Here is a 25053-nt window from a genome sequence, read left to right as displayed (position 1 = left end):
CCTGCCCACTGCCCACAATCCATATACCCTCCCTCTCCTCCTCCCTTCCCTCCCCCCTCACGTTGGGTGCATATTTTACTATATTAGATGGGCTTTATAATGGGTTTTGGGAATAATGCCCTCTTTTCTTTCACTTTTTTGAAGTGATCTCTATAGCAACCGTATTCCTTTTGACTCGGTGTTGGTGGATTTGCCTTTTTTCCACCTGCCTGATTGGTTTTAGCATGCATTTTTCTTCATGCGTGTGTGTAAGGACAGGGGTTAAAGCAATTCTCCACCCCCATGGCTGAAGGAGAGGAGAATGAACTGTAAGCAGGGCCTTCGAATTCAGTTGCACAGTATTGTTTTAACAGTGTAAAGTGGCCATGCACCAATCCAGTTCAAGGAAGAACAACTAAATGTAACCATAGCTTAAACACAAAGTGAAAGATATTTCATTCATTTGTTCTTATCCTGGCAATGCTGAATGACTCAGATTTTTTGAGTGTCTGCAAACCACTAGAATAATGTTTCTGAATCATATATGTGCCACAGATCAAGAAAGATGTAAGAGAGTCATGAGGTCATTCCTAATATAACATTCCACTTAAAGTGGTCTGACATGGCACCCTTGTGAAATTTGTCTGCTTGGTGTTAATAGTACAAGCAGAGGTGCGATGAGATTTTACTAGGCCTGTTTCATATGAGCTCTAGAAATATGTATAATAAATGCAAAATACACTCCTTAACATTAACTCTTCTTTTTCACCTTTTATAATAGGCTTCAGATTCAAGAAGTACTCACCGTTCTAAATGATGGTGCTCTAATATGATAACTTCATATCTTACGTGCCCTCCAGTCATTGAATATGGTGAATATGTCTTTATGAAGACAGGTATTCACTATTAAATTGTTGGGTTACTCTTGGCCTCCTATTTAATCAGACAGAAATCTGAATATTTTAAATTGCTAAATACAGTAAGTAGTTGTAATAGACAGTATTGTTTGTTACTTACTAAGTGAGTTTTAACATTAACTTTCAACTTTTAACATTAACTTTTCAAGAGCAATCAAGTACATTAGATATCATTATTATGCAAAAAAAAAAAAAAGATTATTGGATATGCTGTTGTGCACAAGTGTACAATAAAGGATGGTCTCATAAAAAACTCACCCTGGGGCAAAGCAGGCCAGCTGTGTGGATCATTATAAGTCAATCCTTATGTAGACAAGCCAATTACATATATATTTTCTTTTCTTTTTTTCATCACAGGCTCATGATTAAATCTCACCGAGGGAAGGAATGAACTAGCGTGCCGTTTCATCACTGCTAGACACATGGAATGTGATGAAACATGGTCGTGAGAAACTAGTTTCCTCGCCGTAGTTCTGCATGTTTTACAGCACAGCTTGCATTTTTTGTTGTACTAAATGTCAAGATTAGAAATCAAACAACCTAACACAGGACTTTACTGTCAGATACTTGAAATATGAGAGCTTGTGGTCTCATGTGAAAAATGTAAATACATGTTTTACTTCTTGACAGTTTTAATGATCTATTCATGTCTAAAAATTGTGCGTAATGTTTAGATTTCGGTCGCACAGCTGGTATGTTGGTAATTTGTTAAAATGCCCAGCTATTCTGGGCAGAGAGTTCAAGGTTACAGAGTTCCCAGACTCTGTGTGCTGAACGGTTTATGATCTGTGAGCTTTATGCCCCAGAGAATGTTTAGCAAGCATATCATATGCATTTAATCATACGTCTCAAGTCAATAAAACAACAACAAAACCGTCTGCTCAGGATGCAGCTTTCTTTGGGGGAGAAAAGCAGACAGCAGCCTCTAGTGTCTGAAGAATGATGGTGCAACAGCTCTTTGCTTTTTAGACAAAGCCTGTGAACAAGAGAACAGGAATATTGATAAGAGACAGAATGACAAGAATAACATTTAAGAATAATGAGTCTTTATGAAAGCTTCATAATCTTAAACTTGATGATCTGAGTTTAAAATAAGATTAACTGCAGTGATAAGAGGAGCTAAATTCAGGTTATTATTTCAGTTATAAGAATAGTTCACAAAAAATAAAATTGCTTAAAATGTCCTCAGGCCATCCGAGATTTTAGATGATTTAGTTTTTTCATCAGAACAGATTTAGAGAAATTCAGCATTACATCACTTGCTCACAGGTGGATCCTCTGCAGTAAATGGGTGCCGTCAGAATGAGAGTGTGAAGTGAAAAGATGTGTATTTGTAAGAAATAAACCTATCATTAAGATGTCTTAACTTTAAAGCGTCATTTCTGTCTATAATGCATAATAACGCTTTCTCCAGTGAAAAAATCCATCCCTTGTTGTCCTCTCACATAAAAATCCACTGACATAATTGTTTTAAACTGTTTTCATTTGTAAATAGTTCTTAAACTTCACATATTTACTCCTGATTCGACCAAAATGATTTTTCGCAGTAGGAAAACAATATTATGTATAGAGGACTCCTAGCCAGACACAATTGTTTTAAGTTGAAAACATCTTAATAATGGACTAGTTTCTAACAAACTAGCAGATTTTTGCTTCAAAAATAATGCTAATTGATGGACTGGAGTTATGTGGATTACTTGTGGATTATTGTGCTGTATTACAAGCTGTGATGTTTGGACACTCATTCTGACGGCACCCATTCACTGCAGACGATCCATTGGTTAGCAAGTGATTCAATTCTTATTCTTTTTCCAAATCTGTTCTGATGCAGAAACAAACTCATCTACATCTTGGATGGCCTGAGGGTAAATGTTCGGCAGCAGTAATTTTTGGGTAACCTGTTCCTTTAACTAAAACATCAAGGTGTACGTGAAGATAAAGGCATGATTCAATTATTAATTAAACTTCCATGTTTTCAATTGAGGACACCTCTTTTTCACTCCTCATGTGAGTAAAAGAACATGTTTTTAGACAGCAGGGTGTTCATGGCTAAAGAATAAAAGGAAGAAGGTCACGTTACAGGCCTCTATATATGAGTCAGGGTTCTCTCAGGAGACCCTCAGTCTTACCCCTCCACTCCTGCCAGTAAAGCACAGTTTCAGTTTGCCCGGCCATATGGAGCAGCCTGAGGGAATATCCTCTAGACATAATTGTGGCAGTGCCTCAGCTGTCCTCACTTCTCCACAACACTGCATTTGAGAAGGTGGACCACAATCTCCTTCATTATCTCAGCACCTATTAGCACACATCCATCAGTTGTGGTTGTTATTTATTATTCTTGTGTTCTCTATTTACCTACTTTATTTTGTTTTGCAGGTTTTTCCTTGATTATATATTGTATTATATTATTTATATAATATTTATATAGCCTATCTGTTTTAATCAGGTCTCGACATCAAGATTAAATAATGTCTTTAATAGTGTGATGCTCACTTTTTATATACATTCATCTACTAATGGTATTTTTCTTGAGACACTATAAAAGTAAAAGATGATAGAAACTCTTTTACAGCTAAATTTATACAACTCTTTTATAACTAAATAGATTAATATGATGACCCAAAATATATAATAATTTACCTACCATTTGAACATTATACAATGCCCTTTTTTCAAGTGTTTTTACATGACAAAGTTCATAATTTTTTTTTTAAATAAAATAAATAAATCCTTCTATACCCGCAGATGTCGCCGCTGCACTTTCCGATAAACTCGGTCCTTTTTTTCCTCACTAGCAAACTGGATTAACTGGATTAACCTTCTTATTTAACTATTAAAACACTGTTTTTTGTTCTCCATTTTGTTTTATTTGATTAAAAATATCTATTTACCTATGTATTGTTTTATTTTTTTTCCATGACTTGTTTAGGATTACTGCTAAGCATTTAAAAAATACACAGATTTACAGCCTGAAAATTCCTTAAATTAAAAACAATTTAATTTAATAATATATAAATTAGGACATTGAGTGTAAAAACTGACTGACAGAATAAAGCATATTAAAAAAAAAAAATTGTATTCGATATTCTGATACTAAAAATTAATTGTTATTTATTGAGTAGATAAATACTCATACTTTTCCAATTCCTTGAAGACTGTCAAAAAAAGTACTCGAAGACAAGAGATGAGTTACGAGTATAAGGTTACCACGCATAATTCAGTATAATCCATACACCTGCAGTCAGACCCATAGACATATAAATAGCTAGACGCCTCATTGGCCGCTCGACCGCACGTCAACGTCGCCGCCATATTGGAGCGGGCAACTCTCCATTACTCTCATATCGGGACAGAGGAAAACATACCGGACTCGTCTGCAGCTTGGGCATCTACAAATCATTGCACAATAATAAAAACAGATTTCGGGGTATTATCTTTCACAGGTAAGACTTAACAGTTGTTTCTGGATGTTTTTTGGTCATTTTATGCTTTAAGTTGACAGCTTAATTAGCCACCAGTGTCAGACTATTAATATCCAGCGATATCGCTAGTTAGCTGTGAAAGCTGAGACTTTATAAGAAATCAAAGTTTAAATGAACTCTTATTAAGTTTTAACTCATATTGTAGTTTATATCATAAACTCAATTGTGTTATAAGCACAAGATGTACAGTGAGCACTTTGACAAATCTCAGACTGCCAGGATTAGTGAAGGAGCTAAAGCATCTCTCTTTAATTACACTAACGTTACTTAATTATCATCACTTGATAATAATGATTTCATAGCTTATCATAAAACTGTGAACTGATTATATATATAAATATATATATATATATATATATATATATATATATATATATATATATGGAAAGCTGAAGAAAGCTATAATTTTTTTTCTTTTCTTTTTAGTCATTTGCAAACAGGACAAGGAAAGTCTTAAGGAAAGCTGAAGAAAGCTGTTCTCTGCATTTCCAAGAGACAAGGCTATACTTCCACAGCCTAATGTTGTATTTGTACTAGTTAAAACCCAGAATAGCCCTGAATGAATGGCCAGACTGGCCCTGGTCATATTCAAACCACTCTCTCTCTCTCTCTCCCCGGAATAGACTTCCGGGAACCTATGTTTTTATTTTTTTTTTCTATCTTTGTAAGGGTAATTTTTATAACAATATAATTACCTTATTAAATGTTTCTGTTGTTTTTTCCAAATATTTAGAGGTAGATGTTGCACACTGGTGGTGGACGACGAGATTCCCCCTTCTATGTAAAGTGCTTTGAGTGCCCAGAAAAGCACTATATAAATGTAAGGAATTATTAATTATTATTATTTAAATATAACCAGTTTCATCAGTCAATCACAATACTATAGACTGCATTTAAAATTATTTACACAGGCTGTTTAATGCTGATCATGTACAGTATGTGTATTTACACAAAAACTACATTATGTAAATAGACTAGAAATGAAAAACACAGGAACTCACAGTGAGTCAAGCTGCAATATCATGACAAAATCATTGTTTATTATTGCCCTTGATGTTTTAATAATGATTATTAATTTTCTGGTCTGTGTTAAATATAACTATACTTTGATATTTTGTTGTACAGCGTAAACTGCACACACTCACACCCCAAACATACATGTATTAATATATATGGAAAAATAAACAACTGTTTAAAAATTTGTGTTTTCTGCATGGGTGTGTGTAATTTGCATTGTAGAACAAAATGTCAAGCATTGTCAAGTTGTTTACATTATTTTACTCATTAGTTGAATAAAATATAGGAAAATCTTGAAGGAAGCAGTGTAGAATTAGTCTTTATTAGTCAGGTTTTGTCATCACAACTAAACCACCATTTTGTATTTTATATATATATATATATATATATATATATATATATATATATATATATATATATATGTGTGTGTGTGTGTGTGTGTGTGTACATGTATATATTATACTTAAGGAGATCATTAATTAAACACAATTTGGAATTCACGTCCACATTTTTTTTGTGTTGTGTCTTAATTTGTTTAATAACTATTACACAAATACTATTATACAACTACATTTCACGATTGTTTATTTTACTTTATAATTTACTATTAATTTATTCATTTTTGTCTATTCTGTATTATTCCACCCTTGATATTACATTAATTTATTTATTATGGTATTTTACATATACTTTGTGCTATTATAAATCTATTATATCACTTATGTTATTGTACTGTTGTACTCGCTTTTTATATTATTCACTTTACTACAAGTTGCACAACATATATATTTTTATATTACATATCACTTTTACTATATTTTTACTGTGCGCTGTATAGGTGAATATATTTTACCACTGTAACTAAGTTTCACTGGATCCATAAAGGCTCATCAGTTGCATTTGTTATTGTTTGTTGTGGAGTTTATCTGTATAGAGTGCTATCAAAATAAAAAGCAAACTACCAGTGTATTACTTTTTGATTTGTATTCGCTGGTTATATTCAATTTTCTCAATGATGGTAAATTATAAGTGTTTAAAGACGTATTATTTCGATTTTTTCCCCCCAATATTTAAAAGTGAATGAGCTGTGTTCTGACCACAGACTGTATAAAAAACAGGTTCTGACCTGAAGCACAAGAAAAGCTAAAATGTTGGGGTTGAACACAGAGAAAGCAATAAAACAACTTATTTCATTTAATATACATTCAGATTACATGTACATGTCACAGTTATACTACATTAACATTAGAATTTGTAAACCGAAAAAAAAATCAACGAAATCAACAAGTGAGAAGTGTGAGCGTTCACAGTTTCTTACGAAAATTAATAATTTTCCAAACCAAACTAAATAACTGGAGGCAAAGTGATTTTAACTGCATGTAGATCACAAACCTCTGAAATCGGTTGATAAATGTGAACGTTATCGTGATTTTATCCAGAAAAAAACGCAGCTCCCCCGTTTACTTCCATTTATGTTTAACGCAGTCTTGCCCTCACAAACATGGCGGACGCGTTGACGTATCGCAGCAACGGCTCAAAGCGGCCAATGAGGCGTCTAGGTATTTATATGTCTATGGTCAGACCTTCCATGGCCGGTTCCCCTGAAGCCGTGGTGGATCAGTTTCTTCTCCCTGCACTCAGACTCTGACCAGAGCAAAGCAACCAAATAACTGACCTCAGATCAGCGCCACAGACACACGCACTGACATCCGCGCGCGGCAAAGTCTGACATGACATCATTCAAGCCAACGCGGATAGTGGTGCCTTTTCAAATGCCTGATCGTAAGTATTTAATACAGCTGGGCAAAAACTATCATATGATTTCATGTCTTCGCCACCGTTTTTAGACAAACAAAATAAGATATATGAGTTATGATGAATATTTACCGCACTTTCAGGGTTTTTTGTTAAGTTGTCTTTCTGTGCAATAATTTAAGATTCGTATTACGATAAAGGCGTTGTTCATGAATATTAATGTGGTCACTCTTGTCTCTGCTTTGAAAGTTTTATTATACATTATGTCATGTGCCTAATTAATATTCATGACCCAACCTATGAGCCCGCTTCTAGCGTCTGCGTCCACTGGGAGAACCACACCTTATGTATTTAATATTCATGAGACAGTCCTTCGCCGTAGTAGGACGGGCACTTCGCGAAGTGTGTCATGTGAGGTCCTCGGGCAGTCAGTGTGCGCCTCCCTTTGTGCCTCTCCACTCAAGATGGCTCCCGTTTTAGAGAAGAAGCTACTGGGCGCAGCCGGGACAGGCGACACTATGGAAAACAGCAACGAGGATGATGAAGGACAAAACCTCTGGTACGCCCGCGCCCTCAGAGGGTCCAGGAGTGCAGCGGATTTTGCAGGGAGTTAGTTTATTTGACAGTTGATGTGCTGCTTTGTCACCGGCCGGGTGCTGCCCAGTTCAGACGCCGGTCCCGGATGAGCCCAACACACTTTACATAAACTTACAGCAAAGTCTGGGTCAGGCTAGATTAGACCTTTACAACGGGCGAAATAATAACGAAAGTCTTCGGAGGCGTTAGGAAGCAGATTGTCTCGCTGTATATGCTCGTGTCATGCTTGCTGGTGTGGCTAGCATTATTTAAAACTCAACGGTTTTTGTAGAGTTCACGTCGTTTCTGAAGAAGCGTTGCTTCGCTGATTTTCTGTATGTACGAGTGGTGATTTATTTTTATTAATGTGATGAGTGTCAGGAAACTGACTCCTGGTGTCTGTTTCTGATGGGATCTAACGGTTGACTGACAGTAATCACTAGTGAGAGGTTCCTGGCGGTAACGGCCTTTTCCGGATGTTTTGTAGCATCATAGTACATAGTTACAGTTGTCTGCCGTCAGAACTAACCATCAAACTACTAACTATCGCATTAAGCCTATGTTTGTTAATGTTGCTCAATTGATCGGTGCTCATTTGTTGTTTTGTCCTTCAGGTCTTCAATCCTCAGCGAAGTTTCCACACGCTCCAGCTCTAAATTGCCTTCTGGGAAAAATATACTGCTTTTTGGTATGTGCCTTTTTTTGCTGAATTTGATTTTTAATCCAAATGAATGGCTTCTTAAAAGTTTTACTTATAAATGTCGACATGCACATGCATTCAAAGGAAAACCTTACCTTTTAACACAGTATAGGGATCTGATATTGAAGGTTTGTTAACAAACAAATTAAACAAATTCTGAAATTTAATCACCCTCATGTTGTTCCAAACACATGATTTTCTTTCTTCTGTGGAACAAAAATGCAGAATGCTGGTAAACAGACTGTTTTGTTTACCTTTTACTTGTATGGACAGAAAATATCAAAATATCTTCTGAAGTGTTCTGCATTAGAAAGAAAGTCATACAGGTTTGGGACGTTATGAGGGTGAGATTACAGAAGTTTTTTTTTGGGCAAACTATCCTTTAAACTTTGTCCCAGTCATAAACTAAAAACATTTTCTTTGTCTAAACACTCTGATTACTATTTCTATGTCATGTTTATTAAAAGTGATATGATTTCTGCTTATGTTTTAGGGGAGGATGGTTCAGGAAAGACAACACTCATGTCAAAACTTCAAGGAGCTGAGCACAATAAGAAAGGCAGAGGGCTGGAATACTTGTACCTGAATGTCCAGGATGAAGACAGAGATGGTGAGTGTGTTTATACTGGGTCAAAGTAGGTGATAAAAGATTCAAAGAATTCGTGAACTAGGTCTGTCACGATGATAAAACTTGTTGGTTGACCTAGCTGCTGCTATTTTTTTTAATAATTTATTCACACTGAATATGAAATATATTCCTATAATGCTTTGTAAACAAAATTCTATGAAAAATGACATGAAAAATAATAGTTTTAAGTATTTTTTTTTATTTTTATTTTTTTTGTTCTCTTTTAGTCAGTATGCAGTCCATTAAATTTTTTAAATTTACAAAACTTCCAGATTTGACTCGCTGCGGCGTTTGGATCCTGGATGGAGACCTGTACCACAAAGGCTTGCTGAAGTTTGCAGTGACTGCCGAGTCGCTGAAGGACAGTCTAGCGGTGTTCGTGGTGGACATGTCACGGCCTTGGACCATCATGGAGTCATTGCAGAAGTGGACGAGTGTGCTGCGTGAGCACGTGGACAAACTGAAGATCGCACCTGAGGAAATGAAAGAGATGGAGCAGAGTAGTAAGTGCTGTTTTGTGTTTTCACTACTAGGATATAGTAGAAGCAACATCTTGGTCTGAGCTTGTGCAGGACATTCAGATTCAAGTGTGATTGTGAGTGATCGCATGTACATGAAGTCAACCTCCAGCTGTCTTACTGCTAGACATCTTATTCCACTTTATTGTCCATACCATATCAACCCATGTCAGGCCGATGGGAACATGGATGTTGATACTATTTTTGTCAGTTTTCAGATATGCTTTTTCTTGTGAGAATTGTTTTGATCATAAGTAAATGTTGAGATTCAGTAGCAAACAGTGACACTGCTACATTTACATATTGACTTCGGGAGAAGAATTAGCAGCAGACAGAGTAGAGTAAATAACAGATTGTGACGCAGTAGTAAATACAACAATGAATTCCTTGTAACACAGAGGTTGCGGATTTTGATTTTTTTTTTTTTTTTTTTTTTTTTTGTCGATGTAATGAAGAATGATAATATTTCAGTGCCTAAACTTCAGGACAAAGTTTATTTCCATTGTGAATTCAGTGTAAGTGATGCTAGTTTGAAAGCCATGTGAACTGGCCTTGATCTTGGTATTCTTCTGCTTTTATTAAAAAGTTTTATTTGGTTATTGAGTCCCTGAGTCCTAATCCACATTTATTATGAGGGTTAGTAGGACAGGCTGCACTGGAGGATGGTTTATTGACAGTCTGGATATGAAGGACTCTTTGTGCTTAGAATTTGCATAATGCATGTTGTTAGTGATCACAAATGTTAGTTTCAGTGTTTTCATTTTTCAAAAACCCTTGAATTTGGTGATACAGTTTGGGGTTGGTAAGATATTTATTTAATTTTATTTTTTGATACTTTCATTTATGCTCATCGAAGCTGCTTATCGAAGCATAAATCCAGTAAATCGCTTCCATCAACAAGCTTGCACTGACATATACCACTTCATGGATCAGCATTTTACTCCTTAACATTATGCAGTTTTCATTTATATGCTGTCTATTGTTGATGATCGCATTATTTTTAATATGCATCCGTTTACATAAGAGATCGCTTGTTTCTCCATCCTGTTCACGTGAGTTTTTGTTCGGGAGGTTTTGTACTCGTTCAGAAGATGTGTAATAGCGCCCCCGAGTGTATAACAGTGAAAACATGAGAAGCCGTAAAAACTCGTCAATGGCGGGGAAAGAGTAAAGATATTTTTGATTAAATCTAAAAGCTGTCTGACCCTCCATAGACAACAACGCAACTGAAATGTCCCCAGGTCCAGAAACGTAGTAAATATATCGGTAAAACAGTCAGTGTGACATCAGTGGCTCAACTTCAGTTTTGCGATGCTATGAGTTTTTTTTTTTTTTTTTTTTTTTTTTTTTTGCGCAAAGAAAACAAAAATAACATAATTTACTCAACCATTCTTCTACCCCGAGTTATGTCTTCTGCCATTTTAGAGAGTACCCAGGAACGTATTGGACTTAATCTGCATTGTTTACGTTCAGGTGAAAGCACGCACATGAATGTAATGTGGGTAATAAGCGTTGTTTACACTTAGCGGAAAGCATGCGTATGCATTGCAATACTCTTTAAAATGGCAGAAGACATAACTCAGGGGAGAAGAATGGTTGAGTAAATTGTTATTTTTGTTTTCTTTGCACAAAAAAAAGTATTCTCATAGCATCGCAACACTGAAGTTGAGTCACTTATGTCACATTGACTGTTTTACCGATGTATTTACTATGTTTCTGGACCTGGGAACATTTCAGTTGCATTGCTGTCTATGGAGGGTCAGATAGCTCTCCGATTTCATCAAAAAATATCTTAATTTGTGTTGCGAAGATGAGTGTAGGTCTTACGGGTTTGGAACGACATGAGGGTGAGTTATTAATGACAAAATTATTTTGGGGTGAACTAACCCATTAATATTTTTGTCCAAATAATGAATCTTTTTTTTTTTTTTTTTTTTCAGGATTCTTTGAATAAAAATAACTTTTTTCTAATAATTTTTAAAAAATGTCTGCACTGTTGCTTTTGGTCAGTTTTAAAGTATCCTTGCTAAATAATAATTTAAATAAATCAAACTTCTGAACACTAGTGTTCAGGTATTGAAGTTAATATTTTGATTTAAGTTTAAAACTCACTTAGTTATTATAAATAAATGATTTGTTGAAAAATAATGGTAATGCTATGACAAAGTATTTGATGACTTCAGGTGTTTTGCTGTGTGAAGACAGTGCTGCTCCAGTGGCGTTTGAGAAGTCTGAATGTTTCTGTAGTGTGATGTGAGAGACAGAGTGCTCAAACATGAAGTGAGAGGCTATTTCTGAGGATGACTGTATCTGCGTGTGACACACGAACAGGGCTGTGAGAGCAGAATGGGGAAGTGGCTTGACAATGCTCTTGTTTTTTAGCTTGTGTTTGAAATATTGAGACCAGTGGTTTTACAACACATCTGAACTAGTGTTACCTGAATCTGTAGCTCTGTATGTCATCTTGTTGTATGGCATTCATCCTTCAATTTTTTTTCATTTATGATATTACAGAAGATCTATATTTCCGTTACAGAAATAAATTGCAATTTAAAATAATTTTTAACAGAAAAGTTTTTACACTATTACTGTATTTACTGTATAAATAAATGCATTTTTCCCCCTACAGTAGCAAATGTTGGATGTGTTGAATTGGTATCCATACATACTAAGCCTCAAGCCGCCCATAGCTTTGTAAAACTGACCCGCCCAGAAAAAGAGCCATTGCTTCCTTAAGCACAGCTGAGATCAGCATAGGAAGCACAGGCAGGCTGCCTCCTCTCACTCGGTGATGTCAGCACTTCTGTGGGATGGACAGTCCAGCCTCTCTTACAAGACATTGCATCATGGTCTGCTCAGTTAGACCTTCCTGACATTCGACTCGCTGCTCTAAACATGGCATGAGCACAACTCAAACCACTGTGCTGAAACATAACATCTCTCGGCTCTTAGTCAGCTAACACATTAACTGAATGTTTATTTTAAGTGTAGAGATGACTGGATGTACTTTGGAAATCCTTTTTAGTGTTGCTCAAAGGCTAAATGTGGCCATTACAAAAACATCACTGTTTAATTGGTATTTACTGTGTTTTGTGTTTTTTGACATCATGATCTTTAGATGCACTTGGCACTCTGATAGCTTCATACCTGATGCACACTGGACGTGTGTGTTCTGTTACTGTCCCCACCCTTGTTTATGGAAGCTGGTCAAAGTCGACAGTAGAAAGTGATTGTAAGCTGGTTCTTCATTTGATTGAGGTGATTACAGTAGGCCAAATTGATTAAGAAAGTTTGTGGTTCTAGATTAAATCTGTTCTGTGAAAACAGGCTGATCAAGGTGTTTACAAATGTACACTATGTTTTTCAGACTGAGTGTGTTGAGAACTGTGGAGATAACATGAAGCAGAATCAAGGGTATTATTCAAAAATGTGAAGACTGCCATGTGATATGAACTTTTGCCTATTGGCTATTATCTTTTAATAAGAATCACTAGATGGTAAACATCAGTTTGCCTTCTGGAGCTAATTAAAATTTCCTAATGGACTCTTTGTCAAAAATATTGGTAACACAGTTGTTTATCTTGATCACCGGCTCTTGTGGAAACATGCATGTACTCCACATCACAGGGTGTGGGTAACTGAGTGTGATATAAGCAGATAAAAGAGGGATTCATGAGTAATTACTTTGTTTCTGATTATACACTACTATTCAAAAGTGTTGGGTCGGAAATATTTCTTTAATGTTTTTGTAAATAAGTCTTTTTTTTTTTTTTTTTTTTTAAAAAAACTCCACATATATTATAAAAAAAACAACAAAAAAAACTAATATCTTTACAAATTAAATTAAAAGCTTTCTATCTCAATAAAATTCTAAAATGCTATTTTCTCCTCTGATAGTAAGGCTGAATTCTTGAAGCAGCCAGTACTCCAGTCTTCAGTATTAAGTCCTTGCAGAGGATTCATTTCTTTTTTTTTTTCTTTAAAAATAAATAAATAAATAGAACATTACTGACCCCAAACTTTTTAACAATAATGTATTTTAACTCTGCTTTTAAGATAGTTGTGGTCTATTATTCCAGCAGCTCTGGAGCTGTTGTTCTGTTAACAGTACGTTGAAGGAAGTTGTGCAGCTTGCCTGGTTTCTGGGTCATCTGGAGCTGCATTCCTTAAGGTTCCTGAGGAAGTTCCTCCCCCTTTCCCTCCCTCAGCAATTTCTGAATATCCCACCGATTAAAGGCCATTCCAACCACCCATTTCTGCATATCACCATCATGCCCAAATCCATATAGGCTACTTCGGTATATTAGCCCAGCAATGGATAACATTGTTTTGGTTGCGGTTTGCATGTTCTGTAGTGCTGTGTCAGGATGAGGGCTTGTGCAGGGATCAGACAGGGTCTTAAGAATGTGCTGCCAGCTCTGTTCACATCTGAGCTGTTCTTCCACAGGCCTCGGCTGCTCAGATGTGTCCTGAACAAGTCATGATTTCAGGCGGTTTAAGTTACACAACAGATAATTAACTGTTGGGTTAAAACCATGCTACAAATTCTCGCTTATTCTAAAATGTATTTATTATTGTTGTAATGAGAATCTTTTTTTCTCAAATTGTGAACCTTTTTGGTACAAATTGTCTGTCTTATGTAATCTGACTGGAATATCCTGTTTCTCTGGATGTTCTTTGTATTTGTATGGATTTTTGTTGGTTAAGGCTATTTATGACTTAAAGTGATAGTTCACCAAAAATGAAATTTGTTGATTTATTCAATCTCATGTTGTTCAATTCAAGTGTGTATGTGTATATGTGTGTGTGTGTGTGTGTGTGTGTGTGTGTGTGTGTGTGTGTGTGTGTGTGTGTGTGTGTGTGTGTGTGTGTGTATGTGTGTGTGTGTGTGTGTGTGTATATATATATATGTATATATATATATATATATATATATATATATATATATTATATATATATATATATATATATATATATATATATATATATATATATATATATATATATATATGTATATATATATATATATATATGTATATATATATATGTATATATATATATGATATATATATATATATATATATATATATATATATATATATATATATATATGTATATATTTTACTAATCATTTTGTCTGTCCACTTAAACACATTCAAAATGTTGACGCTTCAGAAATTACAAAAAGTTGTAAAAGTAGGCTCATTCATATACATTGAGTGGTTTAAGACTCAGCAGCTTTAATTTTGATTTGTGCAAATATGTGGAGTTCATGAAATATGCTAAATGGTATTTCAAGTGTGCTTGCTTGATGCGTGAGAACAAACCTCAGTGGTTCTTACTCGTTAAGCATGGGTAGAGCGTCCCTGTTTATGAAGTTACCTATTACTTTCAAACGTCACTCATTTGTTTTTGATGTATGAAATAATATATGGTTTGTTTATTGAAAACCGTAATGTAATTGTTTGATGCTTCTGTTACTGTCGTCAACTGTATGATGTAGCAGCTGACACAGTTTACTGTAAATATGTTAAGTTACTGTACGTTTGACCCTGTTTTTGTCTTGTTCTTTTCTCTGCAGTGGTTAAGGCCTTTCAGGAGTATGCAGAACCAGAGGAATCCACGCCGGCCTCACCCCAGAGACGAGCTCCAGCAGCTGGGGGAGAAGATGAGAGTGTGCTGCTGCCCCTGGGAGACAACGTCCTCACACACAACCTGGGCATTCCAGTGCTCATAGTTTGTACAAAGGTAACTGAAAGTGATCAAATCGTTTGACCTGTCATATTGGTTCCTATAGTGTTATATTACTTTAATAAGAGTTCGGTCAGCATATTTGAGATCAGCATAGTGAATGTAGTACGTATTCCATTACAATCACATTATTAAAGCATGCTTTTTAATCCGGTCTCAGGAATTGTGTGTATAAACAATACTATAAAAGTTTGGGGTCTGTAAGATTAATGTTTTCAATTGAGTCTATGTTCACCAAGGCAAAAAAAATTATTTAAATAAACACAGTAAAACAGAACAAAATACAGCAATGCTGTGAAGTAGCATTACACTTAAAAATGAATATTTTAAAACGTAATGGCAAAGCTGAATTTTCACAGCCATTACTGTCTTCAGTGTCACATGATTGTTCAGAAAATATTCTGATGTGTTGATTTGGTGCTCAAGAAACATTTCTAATAAAAAAGATGAAAACAATTTTACTGCATAATAATATTCATTAATCCAACATTCTAATAATCAAAATCCACATATAAATAGAAAGTTCAAAAGAACAACATTTATTTGAAATCAAGTCGTAACATGTAGCACATCTTTACGGTTAATTTTTCATCAATTTTGCTGAATAAAAAAAATGTTTGTCCTACCCTAAAAAAAAATCTTACTGACCTTAAACCTTTGAATGGTAGTTTATGTCCTGTGTATAAACAGACGTGATTAGCTTAGAAATTTGAGTGGATATTTTGAGTTGTTTTGCTCTGTGTTTGGGAGTTGGGTGTGAGTGTCTTTAGCTGGATGAAACGCTCTCTTCATGGAGTCTCAGTAGTAGCCCGCAGGTCCAGAGCTGCAGACACACCATGCCCCCCTCACATGCTCTTTCGGATCAGAACACGCTCAATGATCTCTTCTATTGTTAGCCTCCCTCCAGCCCCGGTGCATGAAAGACAACCTGTTTTTAAATGAGGTAGTTTAGGTCTGAGAGTAAAATGTTCACTCTTTGTTCTGTTCAACGTCAGGAGGCAAAGTGATCAAACAGCCTCACCCTGGCATAGTGGAGAATAGAGCCTGATTGAATTTCAGAAAGCAGTTCCAGTTTCCAGTTTACTTGAAAGCACAAAATTCTCTCTTATCAATATGCATTAGTATCATCATAACTGATCTGCTAACAGCAGCAACTCACTGGCATATTACAAAACCTTTTAAAGGGATAGTTCACATAAAAATGTAAACTGTCATCATTTACTTACTCTCATACTCCTCTAAACCTGTATGACTTTCTTACTTTTGCACAACACGAGAAGCTTTTTCAAAGAATGTTGAGGTCCAAACAACATTAACTTTCTTTGTATGGTCAAGAATAAAAACAAAACACCAAGACATTTTTTTTAAATATCTTCGAGGTATCAAGATTAGGTTTAGTTTACTGCATTAATATATTGCCATTGCTTTATCTCATTTGTTTTAAGTGTTAAAGACAGGATGTTTTTAGTGTATCTTGTGGTTCAGTACAAGGTCAGCAGTATCTGTGACATGCAGAGATGAGTTTACATTTGCAGTGGCCAACACTGATCTGTCCAAGATATTTTTGTCATGGCAACCTCCTGGATTTTTAAGCAGCCTAGTTGGCACCTCCTCTTCCTGCCAAAACGATTATGGCTGGCAGTCGGCCACAACCTGAGTCATTCACAAACATGGCTGCTGCATCAGTCCTATTAAGCATATGTTTGCTTGTTTTTAGGATGGTGTGTCTGTTTTTTAAAAGCAGGAGATCAAAGATGTTTAATGTATGGTTCAGCCAAAAATGGCAGTTTTGTCTTTTACTCATATAATGTCAAATATACTGCACATAAGACTGATTATGTCTGTCTCTGTGTTTTAGTGTGATGCTGTCAGTGTACTGGAGAAGGAGCATGACTACAAGGAGGAGCATTTTGACTTCATTCAGTCACACATCCGGCGGTTCTGTCTACAGTGTATCCTATTCACTCAGTCTCAGCAGTTGTGCTGTTGTAATAATTCACTTTTTTCTATGCAGTAGATTTTTAAAGAAACAGTTTGTTAAATTTGTGGTTATAAATGGCAGCTGTGGTTTCCAGAAACTAACCATTATGGTTCAGGTATTTTGGGATTGTTTATTGGTGATGACTGTATATTTTAGTAAGTGATATAATGTCAATATACCAACCTACTTGAATTACCGAAATATGCTTTTTACCTTTTAAAATGTTCTGGTAACCACCAGGTGGTAAAATAGAAAGTCACATAATGAATCAAAGTTCATTGAAAGTGGTCTGTCCATAAAACATCGGCAGTAATTGTGAATAAACGGTGCAATGGGACATACAAAGACAAACCCTATATGACGCTAAAATAATGCTGTAAACATTAACTCAGAAACAGAAAATGTAACACACAACACCCTAATGCACATGACTTGCTTCAGAAATTAGAACAAACCAAATTATTCACATGATCATGTCATGCAGGTAATGTTCTTTTACTGTTTTTCATCAAACATGATACAGCAGTTCATTGTTTTTACTTGCGTAAAACAACATTTATTTCAGTAAAATTAATATGATTTATGATCAAATTAATACAAAATTAAAATGAGTTTACAGTATACACATCCTTAATCAAAGCTCACAGATGGAGCTGGTTTGATTTACACTTCAGTCAAAGAGGAGAAGAACCTGGACCTTCTCTACAAATACATGGTGCACAAAATATATGACTTCCAGTTTACTACGCCTGCCTTGGTAGTGGAGAAGGACGCTGTGTTCATGTGAGATCTCCCAAATCCCCTAAAAATGTTGCTTTTCTTATCTTTTCTTATCTTTTGTGAGAATATCCATGTCTAATTCAATCTGGTGTTAGTCTGCTAAACTGGTTTCTTTTGAAACACTTTTATCTCTGCGTAGTCCATCTGGATGGGACAATGAGAAGAAAATTGCTATCTTGCATGAAAACTTCACAACGGTTCGACCTGAGGATCCCTTTGAGGACTTTATAACGAAACCTCCTGTACGAAAGGTGAGAAAAGAACCTAGGAATGAAAATTTGACCTTAATCTGCTAGTAGTATGTATATAACATATACCTGTTTGTCCCTTTTGTGTTTCTGAAGTTGGTGCATGACAAGGAAATCAGTGCAGAGGATGAGCAGGTCTTCCTCATGAAGCAGCAGGTATGTTTGCTCTGCAAGAAAATGGATTTCAGATTTAATATCAGGTTTCTTGATTCAGTGCTGAGGTTACACATTTGAAAGGCAGCCGAAATCAAGTGATCTCTTCTGTGACGTCGACATGCATCCATCACAAAGCTCATTAGATCCAGCGAAACCCTTTGGACTTGTTTATTTTCTCTCGTGATTCCAGAGTTGTCTGACCATTCAGGAATCGGTGGAACCAGCCTTGTTTTCATTTACTGACGCAGGGTCAATATGCAGTATAACTGTTTACATACACAATATTGGGTCATTTTTAAATAATTATTTCTTTTTAATGGTCATGGCAAACTCAGTAGTTTCACTGGGGGTCTTGTCATATCCTGAATGGTTCCATGTGGTTTAATCAATTGTGAATACTGTTTATGCAAGGCTTTTTTTTTATTGAGAATGGTCTTTAACACAATAGTAGGCTCTATGAAAATTTAAGACTTATGCAACTTTATTAATGTATTTAGTTCAACTTTTAATCAGTCCGATGCATCATTGCTTATTTCATTAAAAAAACAAAATTCTTAAGAAATGACTGGCCCCAAATTTTCAAATAGTAGTGTACATAGTTAAAAATAATGAAATAGCTTTTGTTATGACTGTTTTACTGTACACAGCAATATTTCAGCTCTCATGTCTCCTGTCACTTTATTACAGTCATTGTTAGCCAAGCAGCCGGCCACACCAACAAGAGGAACAGTAAGTGTGACTTCAGACACCACACAAACCTCTCACAATTTTAAGTGTGATACTATTATGCTGCTTTGAGAATTCTGTCATGATGTTGTGAGACTAAAGTTTTATGCTTTTACTGAATCCTTTTTTTCTTTTTTGTTGTACTTTAGATTTCTTTTTATTGCTGATTTCATGTAGTGGGAAATATAAATCTTCTGAATTGTTTTTTGCAATTCTCTAATACCTGTTTTTTTGTGTGTGTGCATAGGAGTCTCCTGCCCGGACTGCATCTGGTTCACCTCGGCCGACAGGCCGGACAGGGCCCACCAATGTGGCTAGTGTCTCACCCATGACTGCGGTGAAGAAACCAGACCCTAACATGAAAGGTAAGATATCTTGCCATGCAAGATTACATGCACCACTTGATGAAGAACTTAAATGAAGCTTTGTGATCTCATGGCTCTCTATTCATCAGACTGGCACAAATAGCACATGATTGTGCAGTCAAGCGAAAACACAGTGTTTTTGTGAGAGTCTTAATATGGGCATTTTGTTTTCTCTGTTTCTCTCCATGTTCTTTTATTTCACTGTCATCTCGTTTTGCTGGTTCATCCTTCTGCCTTTGCCAACAGTCTAACCTCTTTAAAACACTGCCCTCATGAGGAGAGTGTAGGCATTATTCCCTAAACAGAATATCCCCTTGCATTCCAGTTGGTGTGGGAAAAATTATATTTTCCAATCATTAAGCTCAGCTGGTCAGCATGTTTCAAACCAGCAGGAATAGATTCAGTCACTTTAATTAAATCAACTTTAATTGAATTCTTAAATCCTCTCACCCTATTGGGCAACAGGTATCATATTGCACAATTAAGTATCACAGTTTTCACCAAATTTTTGGTTAATAGACATACTAAGCCCTTTTAATTATAATTAATATAATAATTATAGTGGTGGTGATTGTGAATCTGGATGTATGTTTGCTTTTGAACACCACACAGGGTAAATGAATATCAGTTGGGTAGCCCCAGTGGCATCTGAGCTCATTGTTTAAATTGTGTGTGTTTATAGGAGCAGCAGCAAATGAGGGAGTGCTGGCCAACTTCTTCAACAGTCTGCTGAGTAAAAAGACGGGTGTGCCGGGCAGTCCTGGGACACCAGGGGCGGCAACAGGAACAGGCGTACAAGGCTCTGCCAAGAAAACAGGTAATTTCTTCCTTTTCCAGCCTCAACCCCAGGAACAGGTGAATCTCAAAAAAACTGCCATGTATGGGTCATATTTCACCCCAAAATCATAAGATGAAAAAATTGTGTTTTGCATAATTCTTGAAATACTACAATATTGTATTGCAGTGCGTAAGATTATTTTGTTTTGTTTTTAGCGATCAGAGTTTGGGAAAATGTTCTTAATTTTTGAAAATAATGTAAAAATACAAACAATCCTTATTGTTCTAGAATTGGCCTCAGTTTCTTAAACATGTCCGATTTGCATGAAATTCGGTGTGCGTCATCTTATAATACTCTTAAAATACATCTAAAAAAGGTTATTAAAATAATTTATCTTATATTTATCTTTAAAAAAATTTAATTACTTTTATAATTTTGGAGAGATAGGCCAGTGTCTTTTTGAGTGTGGTCTGTAGTGACTAAGTGGCCTTTAACTTTTGAATATGATGTGTTAACTTCAAAACTTGGCACACATGGACAACATGACATTCTGAGGCTGTTATTTTTCCCCTGTGATTTTTGGTTGCATTACAACCTGTGCAATCATTCATGAGATTCACCTGATCACCTTTTATCATAATGTCTTTTGGACAATACTGTTTTTTCTGGAGTTTTGCCTTTACAGCCAAAGAAAGTATCCAGGAGGCACGGGCTAAAAAGCCTGTGTGAGTGACGCCACCATGGATGGTGATATCCCATACTCGCTGGTTTTCATACCTAGAATGATGTCAAGTTCATACCAACTGCACTTTTAATTTTTTATGTTTTGTTTCAGTTGTTTATATGAATTGCTAATATATTAACACATTTCTGTGTTCATTACCTGCTGTTATGGCCCCATTGTGCTCGGATAAAGAACCGCATGCAGTTTTTTCTTTCCCTTTTCGTATCCTTCTCATTAAGTTTGCATTTGTGTAGCCGCACAGCATGCTGCTTTTGAATGAATACCAGCATGCAGCACTCATCCACATCCACCGAACTGGTTCCCATCACATAACCATAACCAACCTGTATTATTTTCATATACAACACAGAAACTACAGGAGATTACTCCGTTCTCTTTCTCTTGTTTCTTCCAAGGGCAGAAGCCGGGTTTGACTGACATCCAGGCAGAACTGGACCGAATGACTCGTAAACCCGACTCAACGGTAACGGCCAACAACACCCCTGCAACAGAGAACGAGGCATGAGAGCGCCAACAGCATTGTCCACTCTGGAAATCAACACGTAATGACATAAAGGAGCGAAAAAAAAAAAGCTATTCATGACCAAAATTCCCCCCACCTTGTGTGTCAATCAGCAAACAGACCGCGGTTTACTGAAAATGTTGGGATTCTGTCAGATGTTTAGGCTCTGATGTTGTGGGGGAAAGAGAGGTAGATATTTGAAAAGATGCAACTGCTTTTCTTTGTTTTCATTTCCAGACCCCTTTGTATGTATGTTTGTTTGTTTATTTGTGGTGATTAATTTTTGGTGTGGCATAGGGCAGATCAGGTGATGGGTGCTCTGTCCCTAAGGAGGCAGTCAAATCTCTGAAGTGCGGGGCCTTGCTTAGCTTGGTGATCCTTTAACGGCACCCATTCTCCTCCTACTGACCAGAGCAGAAACGCACTGCTGCATTCAACGAGCAGTCGCTTCAAGTGTTGCAATCAGCTCCAACTACTGCTAAAAGCCTAAATATATTCATTGAAAACAAGAAGTACTTGCAAAAAGTATATAGTGTGTACAAACAGTTAGATTTATGCTGATGTATTTATAAAAAAGAAAGCAAATCAAGCTTTTATTTTCTCTCTGTGTTTTATCAGTGAGACGTTAAGCTTCACTTAACATGGTTAACATCACTGATGTCATGACACTAATGACATATACCCATTGGCCTTCAGCACACCGCCTCTTTGAATTATGTAAATATGTGCTAAATATTTGCTATACGAGCTTTGATTTGATTTTGTATAAAATTGAATTATTTTAACAGTTTATGAAGAAGACTATTTCAGATGAAACAAGCGTCGATGAGTATCAGGCTGAGCTTTTTCTTTTGGCTATGGTTGTTTTTGGAGGAGAGGGGCTGGGCAGCATCTTTCCTAGTATAACTCCCAAGTGCCTGTGTCATAGTGGAGCAGCTTGTCTCCAAAAGAGGAATTGCACTGTAGCATTGACAGTCAATTTTCGGTCCAGATTCATGTAATTTATTTTTGGTTGTTTTATTTTGGAAATGCATGTCTGTGGTCATTACTTTTTTGCTGCAATTACACATTTTGCTCACTTCAGTGGCCTAGATCTTTTTTTTTTTTTTTTTTTTTTGCTGCCATAGGGAGCTTGCCTTTCTTTTTGTGAATGTCAGCGTCCACATTGAACGTGTTTAGTGAGACATTTCGTCCCACCTCCCAGTTGGAAATTGTGGCTTAAACCACTAGCGCCATTCTCATGTGGCCATGTGATAGACTGTAAGTCGTGTCTTTTGTTAGTCCTTACAAATGAGATCTCAGATTTTTTGTTATATGTTACCTGAAGACTGTAAAGTGATTTTCATAAAACATTCCCGATTTCTGTAGATGACCCTGTAGGCGACGCATGCTTGTTTTGTGTGCCCTGCCTCAGTGCCCACTGGAAGTGACGACTTTGCCTTCAATGTAGCGTTCACTGTTGTCACTCCACATGCTCTGTCTCTTCACTCAGGGTAGTTCTGAGTCCATACAACAGCCTTGTTTGTCTTCATAGTAAATTTCTCAACATTTTCTTCCACTACTGATACTGTATCATACTCCTGTTCCAAGCTAACTGTTTTTTTGTTTTTGTTTTTTGTCGCTGAAAATGAAACTAAGTTAGTTGGTTTCAATAGACAAATCATCCACAGACATTGATGTAATGTTTTTTTCTAAGGTTTTTAACCTTAATGTTGTAGTGGAGAAACCGTAAATGGAGTGGCTTTTAAATGATCATTACATTTTCAGATGAAAACGGAAAACGCAGAGAACTGGAATCTGGAACCAAAGATGTAGAATCCACATGTTATGTCTGTCGAGTAGCTGCCCTAAATTCCTCCCAGGTGGCCGCTCTTGGCTGAGCCCGGAGAAGCCATCATTCCAAAACGGATCCTCTGCTTATACTGTGGTGGTCTGTGTTCAATGTCCATTTAAAAAAAAAAAAAAAAAAAAAAAAAAAATTTCCACTAGAGTTTGAAGTCTTTGTCCTTTTTTAAGCTCTTCAAGGGAATAGACCACGATAAGTGTAGGGTTTACTGTTGTTTTGCATGAACTTGTGTTAGAAATATGAAAGGAAATATCTCATACCAAACTAGAGATAAGGAACTCGAATGAAATTTACATTTATGCTGCATAATGTTGTGTAACGGTTTCCATTTACGATGGGCAGGGCTAAAGCATTTGCTGATATTCAAGCACAACATTAAGTCTGGACTATTATACCTCTTGTTTTAGTGGTTAAGGTTTTTCATGTATTCAGATTGTGTAAGAACTTATTGGGGCTGCCACTAATGAAGCTTCTGATCACATTTAACATTCTACCTGCTTTCAAATCTGCTCATATAATCTTAAATGCACTTAAGTATTTCACTGCATCCTCTGCATTTGCTGTGTGACTGAAATCTCACCGTATAAATATCACTGACACATTCCTGTGAACACAACTCATTTCCCCCCTAAAAACTGAGTTTAATATTATTTCATGGCATTGTAACTTTTACTGGAAGTGTTTATTCAGCTTAGTTTAATGATCAAAAGTAACACATTGTTAGCGATTTAAACATTGTTTTTTTTCCCTCCCTCCACAAAGTTTGACAGTTACTGATTTTAATAGTAGCTTGGTGCAAATGTAAACAACTTAATGGACTAAGAAATTGAAAAACTAACAAGCTGCTCCTGAGATGCCTGAAGTACTTGAAAAAGCTTCTTAACTCAGAACCCATCTGTTTTCCCAAAGGAGATACACAACGGATAAAAGGTCTAAAGATGTCCACCAAAAGAAACAAGTTCTCTTGGCTTCAGCTTCATTGATTTCTTTCCCTCGGTTGGGGATGATTGCAATTATATAACAAACAGCACATTTTGTATATGTTTCATTCAGACTAGGATGAAAGCTGACCGCTTTGTTCTGAACAATCCTTCTAATATGCACTTACCCCTGTAAGAAAGAAAATGTTGAGAAAGTGCTCTGGCTTCCAAAATTTCTATACAGGAATTGAAAGACATTTCTATTCACACAAAGGACTGTCTTTGTGTGCTATACCTTAAAGTGAGTCTGATTGTATGGCTTTAACTTGATGCAGTATGTGGCCATGTGAAAACTTGCTTTTAATGCAAACCAAGATAAGGAAACCTCTTTTTTTCAGTCCTGGCTTAAATAAAAAACAAATCCAGACTACAACTATGTTGATGTTTTTGCTTATCATGTCAGTTGATTTTTACAAGATGCACAGCTTTTTAAAAGACCACATTAAAGTACTTCAGACCTTCAAATACTCAAGTAGGGCTCAGGTGGTTGTATGATGAACCAGACCAGTTGGGGGCAGTGCTTGTCTCCCATCGCTAGCCATTATTTTTAGAGATATTAAATGAAAATGTGTACATGCATATATTTTAATATGTAACGGAGTGTGTATAATATTAGTGTATAT

The 25053-nt window shown here is 36.1% G+C and overlaps 1 protein-coding gene across 2 annotated transcripts; it reads left to right on the top strand.

Moving 5' to 3' along the window:
- Positions 1-7548: 7548 nt before the first annotated feature.
- Positions 7549-24803, top strand: LOC109093271 (cytoplasmic dynein 1 light intermediate chain 2-like). Of its 2 annotated transcripts, none has more exons than XM_019106992.2 (13): positions 7549-7709; positions 8341-8414; positions 8920-9036; positions 9327-9557; positions 15154-15320; positions 17182-17275; positions 17952-18087; positions 18224-18335; positions 18429-18488; positions 19176-19217; positions 19462-19579; positions 20262-20396; positions 21503-24803. In XM_019106992.2, exons 1-13 carry the CDS (start codon positions 7615-7617, stop codon positions 21517-21519), a joined length of 1398 nt encoding a protein of 465 aa, XP_018962537.1. In that variant the 5' UTR covers positions 7549-7614; the 3' UTR covers positions 21520-24803. The 2 variants fall into 2 exon arrangements, with proteins under 2 accessions (XP_018962537.1, XP_018962536.1); XM_019106991.2 differs by having other exon boundaries at positions 21498-24803.
- Positions 24804-25053: the final 250 nt, after the last annotated feature.

The sequence above is a fragment of the Cyprinus carpio genome, chromosome B7 (genome assembly GCF_018340385.1).
Source record: "Cyprinus carpio isolate SPL01 chromosome B7, ASM1834038v1, whole genome shotgun sequence".
In the NCBI taxonomy this organism is placed as follows: Eukaryota; Metazoa; Chordata; class Actinopteri; order Cypriniformes; family Cyprinidae; genus Cyprinus; species Cyprinus carpio.
Note: the sequence above shows the minus strand (reverse complement) of the source record. Positions and strands in the feature narration are given on the sequence as shown.